The 5718-nt window shown below is 43.9% G+C and overlaps 1 protein-coding gene across 1 annotated transcript; it reads left to right on the forward strand.

The window, feature by feature from the left end:
* Positions 1-522: 522 nt before the first annotated feature.
* Positions 523-4780, forward strand: ARPC3 (actin related protein 2/3 complex, subunit 3, 21kDa). Its single transcript, XM_009321216.1, has 7 exons — positions 523-648; positions 801-900; positions 1964-2040; positions 2325-2393; positions 2678-2804; positions 3333-3427; positions 4254-4780. The coding sequence occupies exons 1-7, from the start codon at positions 523-525 to the stop codon at positions 4314-4316; spliced, it is 657 nt and encodes a 218-aa protein (XP_009319491.1). The 3' UTR covers positions 4317-4780.
* Positions 4781-5718: the final 938 nt, after the last annotated feature.

Genomic DNA, 5718 nt, shown 5'->3' on the forward strand with positions numbered 1-5718 from the left:
GGGGGGGGGGCAGCCCCCGGCTCCAGCGAGGGAGAGTGTGGTACAAAGCTGTGCTTTGCTCTGGTTTTGTTCACGCCACCTCCCTCAGGTTGAAATAAACGGCTTTTCTGCTAGGGGATGCTTACCCCCACCAGTTGCATAGCCCTCTCCCCCCGCAAAACCTCGGCTGTGAGGAGGTGAAGGCTTCCCGGTGGCCTGGCACAGCGTGGTGGGAATGTTTGGAAAGTGCCTAAAACTAAAGTCATCAGTTGTTAAAAATCAGTTTCCCAGGAAGAATCTGTCATATGCAGAAAGGTTTGGGGTTTTTAACTTAGACCAGTTTTAGAGTGCACAGAAAGGTCTTTTTTTTGAGTGTGTGAGTATGTGTTAAGTCTGGCTTTATTTATTATTACCTAATATGATTAGCTAGACATGGAAATAAAATATAATCTTTTTTTAATGACCAACTAACTTTCAGTTGGTTATGCAATACCCCATACTTGGGCAGGAGAGCAGGGCTGTCACCCCCTGGTGCTGTGCAGAATGGGGTTAGGCAGCCTGGGGAAGAAGCAACACGTGCAGACCAGCCGTACCAATTTTACCCCGTCTCCCGCCACCGCGACCGTAGATGGTGCCGGTGATGATGCTTTCACGGCCTTCACCAGAATGGCGCTGAGATCTGGGCCTAATTAGAAAATAGCGATCGTGCAATGAACTAGACCCTGACTCCTCTTTGGTGAAGACACGGGGAACACGTGATCGGACACACAAATGTCTATTTTCAGTAGCATTAATAACCAGCCTTCCCACCCCGTTTGTAGGCTTACCACTCAACCTTAATGGACTCCGATACCAAGCTAATTGGGAACATGGCGCTGTTACCCATCAGAAGCCAGTTCAAAGGCCCAGCGCCTCGGGAAAGTAAGTTTATAATAATCTCTGAAAACCTGCCTGCGTATAGCTTATAATCATCTCATGGTTTGCTCCAAGCCAGCCCTAGCAAGAGTGACGAGAGGAGTCACAGGCTGGAAATGGAGTGCTTTGCAGTTTGTAGAGGAGGAAGAAAGTTTCCAAATATTTAAGTTGTGCAAATCATAGAAAATAATTATGCACAGATAAATAATGTGCCATGCTTACATCAGTTGTTTCAGTAATTAAAGCCGACGGTTACTATTCTCGTGTGTCTCACTGTGCTCTTCAGTCGGTTTTGAGGAGGACGTGGTGGTGCGAACCCTCTGCTGTCAGAGGAAGTGGAGGTTTAGCTGCAGAGAACTTGGCCTTTGGCTGAAGACACTCGGCTGCTCTGAAGGACGAGGAGTAGGACAGGCTAGGGTAGGGGGCTTCAAAAATTGAACTGAAGTTACGGGCATCCCAACAGGCTCCACAGGCAGCCTGGTACGCATTCCCCTTCGGCATGTGACGTAACACTTCCCAGCCACGATATCCCCCAGTAGTGTGGCAGTTCAGTTTGAGAAAGGAAATGTAAAGGAAATGTTTCTGGATTTAAGCAGTCTCGGATGGTAGCAAAAGCAGATGAAAGTCGCAAGTAAGCTTGCCACTATGTGTTCTGCTCCCCCCCCCTTTTTTTGAAGAGGATAATGAAATTTGTGCGATTGTGGCGGTATGCTTTCTCCAAAAACATTTTTGTGTCCTGAGAAGACTTTACGCTGTTAAAACTCAACTGGCAGGAAAGTGGGGAACTGCTGAACTGCTGCCATTTGTGAAGTGAGAAATCATAGGGGGAGGAGAAGAAGGGGGTTAAAGCTCCTGCTAAGAGTAGGAAGCTTAAATATTATGGTCTGAGCTCACCAGTGTTTCACATGGCAATGACTGTTTTCTGTTATATAGTGCTGTCTTCTGCTTTTTGTAAATAGCAAGGTTTTGCCTTTGCAATAATCCTTATTTATGTATTTCAGTGAGTAAAAGTTATGAGCAAATGTAGTATCATGGTGCACTGTTTAACTCTGTATTTCTTCTTTGTTAGCTAAGGACACAGATATTATAGATGAAGCCATCTACTACTTCAAAGCTAATGTTTTCTTCAAAAATTATGAAATTAAGGTAATTTTTTGAGATACTGTGCATATAGTAGTTCTTTGGAGGATTGGTGCTGTGAATATAAATTTATGTTCAATGAGATAATTCCATTAGATAACAAAAACTCCCCTTTCCTCCCACTTAATTTTTAATGTTGGGTAAATGTCATGAATTGCAAGTCCCTTTCTCATGGGGAAATTGTAGGCCAAAATGGCTTGAACTCATTCCTGTTTCAAACTTTTATCAGTTCCATAAAGTCTCCCTTAATCTAAGAGTGGCTGGGCTCTGTGCTTGCTCTTGTTTTGCAGAATGAGGCTGACAGAACGCTGATCTATGTAACCCTCTACATTTCTGAGTGCTTGAAAAAGCTGCAAAAGGTAAGAAAAGTGAATTTCTGTGCAGGAGGGAAACTGAGTCTGTTCTGGGGATTGTACTTGGGAAGGGGTTTGCTGATATTCTCCTCCTAGTAGCACAAATAATCCTGTTCACCCCAGTGTCAGTTGTCAGAGCTACAGCTATTCTAAGGCCGTGGATCTCCAAAGAGGCGTGCTGCTGTTCTTGCTGAGTTTTTATGTGTTAGAGATTGATAAAATATTTGGGTCTAACGCTCCATCAGCTTGTGTTTATAACTATTAATCCATTGTTTGCCTGGTTCTTCCAGTGTAACTCCAAAGGCCAAGGAGAGAAAGAAATGTACACACTAGGAATCACTAACTTCCCAATCCCTGGGGAGCCTGGCTTTCCGCTCAATGCCATTTACGCCAAACCTGCCAACAAGCAGGAGGAAGGTAAGGCTAATCCAGGACCGCTGAAGGCTTCCTTGGGCTCATACTTTACCAGCTGCATTTTTTGTGACTGCAACTAGAAAAATTACCTTTAAAACTGAATCTTCGAAATCTGCAGTTCTGTCTTCTGAGGGCAGCAGAAGCTGGATTCTCTGACCTCGGGGGCCCAGTGACTCCCCTGGATTAACAGGAGTCTGAATCTGCCTTTTGCATCAACATAATCACTAGCTAAACCCTGTAATGGTGCCCAAGCCAACTGCTGCACTGGCAGAATAGGAAGCCCACAATAATGAGTAAAGGTAAATGAGAGAAGAAAACAAGTTTGGATCATCCTTTTTACTGGTACAAGTATCGTAAAAATCCCAGCTGTGGCTGTAAATTGAGCAAACCAACTCAGCCGGCCGATGAGTACCTGCAGATGTGAAAACTCACTTTCTGCTTTAAGCAGTGATCTCTGATGCTTCCCTGTTAAATTCAGTTTGGCTTGGTGCTGCCTCAGTTTACACTGTCTTTTCCTGTGCCGTGTTTCAGAGGTGATGAGGGCCTACCTGCAGCAGCTGAGGCAAGAAACTGGTCTTCGCCTTTGTGAAAAAGTATTTGATCCTCAAAGTGACAAGCCTAGTAAGGTAAGAGTTTAGTGCGATCATCACAGATTTAATGAGAGGCTTAGTGTGTTTTTTCAGAAACGTGTGGAGAGAAAGAAGCGAGATGATGGGGTGAGGGATCAGATGGGGGTAACTTTGGTGCAAGCTTCCCTGGTTTTACAAGGCTAGTGAAATGGGAGGCTGCAAGTTATCTATAAATTTAATCTGTAATGTGGTAAGACAGTGAATGCCAATTTGGGTTACTTTAAAAAGCAGGGCAGTAATAAGAGGTGTCTGGTTCAACTCTTCAAAGTATTGCACATCTGCTGTTGGCTAGGTTTTCAAATGGAAATTCACAGGCATGAGAGATGCTGTTTATCTTCCCAGGCGGTTCTGATTTGATAGCTTCTTTGAAGTAGGCCATTTTGCCTCATATCCAGATTAAAAAAAAATAGCTAATCAATGCATGAATTACCTCCTGACTGTTCATATGTTTCATGTGCAAATGTGACTGCATTTAATACTGAAATTACTTAAGCTAATTCAGTTTCAAAGTCATAGCTTTCTGATGCATCCCTTGTTTATAATTATATTGGAATAAATATATTGGAACAAACAGTAAAAAAAAAATAGAAATAATAGAAAGTAAAATGTCCCACTTTAATTCAGAGTCCTATATTATAAACTCATTGGGTCCATTCCTGTCCTCCTATTTTCAATTCCAGTAGAAATCAGTGTAGAAAACTGTGCAAAACTGGAGCCTTAACGTTTGTTATTTGTCAGAGGTTGAATACTTGGAAGTCATTGTTTTGTTTATCGCATGGAAACCACTTTTGCATATTTTCTGACTTTGTACTTCCTTCTGCAGTGGTGGATCTGCTTTGTGAAGAGACAGTTCATGAACAAGAGTCTGTCAGGCCCTGGGCAGTGAAGAGGCAAAGTAGCAACAACAGTAAACATTTCCACAGCAAGGTGTATAAAGTATTTTGCCTTTGCTTTGGATACATTTTGTACCAAGGAGGAATTAAGTGCTTATGAAGAAAAGAAAAAAAAAAAAAACAACACACAAACCAGTCAATGAGGGATAGAGGGAGGGAGAGCAAAAAGATTTGCGTAAGCAAGTATTATTAAGCTGGTGCTTAATAAGTGATTTCTAACATGCTGTTTCAGATGCAAGCTGCTTTATTATCAGTGGCTACAGCTAGCATTTAAAACAGGGCTTGTATTTAAGAGAAGAAATGGGCTTGCCTGTGGGGCAGGGGCAGTGTAATTGCTCTACTGGCTAGAGTCTCAGTATCGTATGTCCACGGAAAAATGTACCTCTCACGCTGTGTCGTCAAGTGCAGTGATTTTTACCTTGTTTTCAATAAACTTAGCTTGTAATTAACGTGCTAACTGCTTTATGTCTTATGGATAGCCTTCAAAGAAACCAGAGTTTTGTTTTTTTGTGAAAAGACCATCGTTGGTTACCACCATGTAACAGTTATCAGTAGGAAGTGAGTCATTCCCACCGAAAACGGGATTAATACAGGGGCTGTAGGTTGCGGCAATGTACCTGGTTATTTAGCAGGTCTGCCTTCGCAGAGTGGTGCTCCACTGTACTAAAATGCCTTCAAAGGGTAACGCAGGCAGATGACACAGCTTAGTCCGAGGCTGCCTTCGTGACGGCAGATTCAGTCAAACACAACCATCACACTGCACTGGCAACAACTGCGACTGTTTTCATCAGTCAGGTGGCTTCTTGAAGAACGGCAAATCCAAGGTTGGTTTATTCCGAGTTGTCTCTTTTCATCTGTGGCAATACCTTGTTTCGCTCTCACCACGCAGCACCAAGAGGCTTTTTGTGTTACTTGATCTGAAGTCCAGTGCCAGTGACGCTTTGCCGCTTGCCACGTTTGCCTGTTGAGAGGCGTGTCCCTCTCCAGACAGCAGCGATGGCGTGTTCAAACTGAAAGCTCCCCCTGGTTCGGTTTGCAGTACTAGTGACAGGATAGCCATGCTTTGCGTTCTTCTTGTAATAAAGGGCAGGGGGGGGAGTTTATGATTCAGGTCTCCTTTCAGTCAATGCCTTGTAGTTAACGGTGGCCCTAGTGAGGCGTTTCCCCTGGTTGTGGCCCAGAAGAAATCTAGGTTTTGAAGGGTCTTTCTCCTCAGTTACCTATTTTTAAAGGCAGGAGCTTCGTTATCCCTGGGACCTCTGTCGCATTTAGCTGCCGCAACCAGCAGGTAATGTTCTCAGAAGAAAGAGGGCCAGACTCAAGAGCCGGACAGACGCAGGGGGTGCGTCTCTTCCATGAAACGATGCTGGGCCGAGGAGGGACTCCTCCGGCCCT

This window comes from Pygoscelis adeliae, unplaced genomic scaffold (assembly GCF_000699105.1).
Source record: "Pygoscelis adeliae isolate BGI_AS28 unplaced genomic scaffold, ASM69910v1 Scaffold93, whole genome shotgun sequence".
Lineage (NCBI taxonomy): Eukaryota > Metazoa > Chordata > Aves > Sphenisciformes > Spheniscidae > Pygoscelis > Pygoscelis adeliae.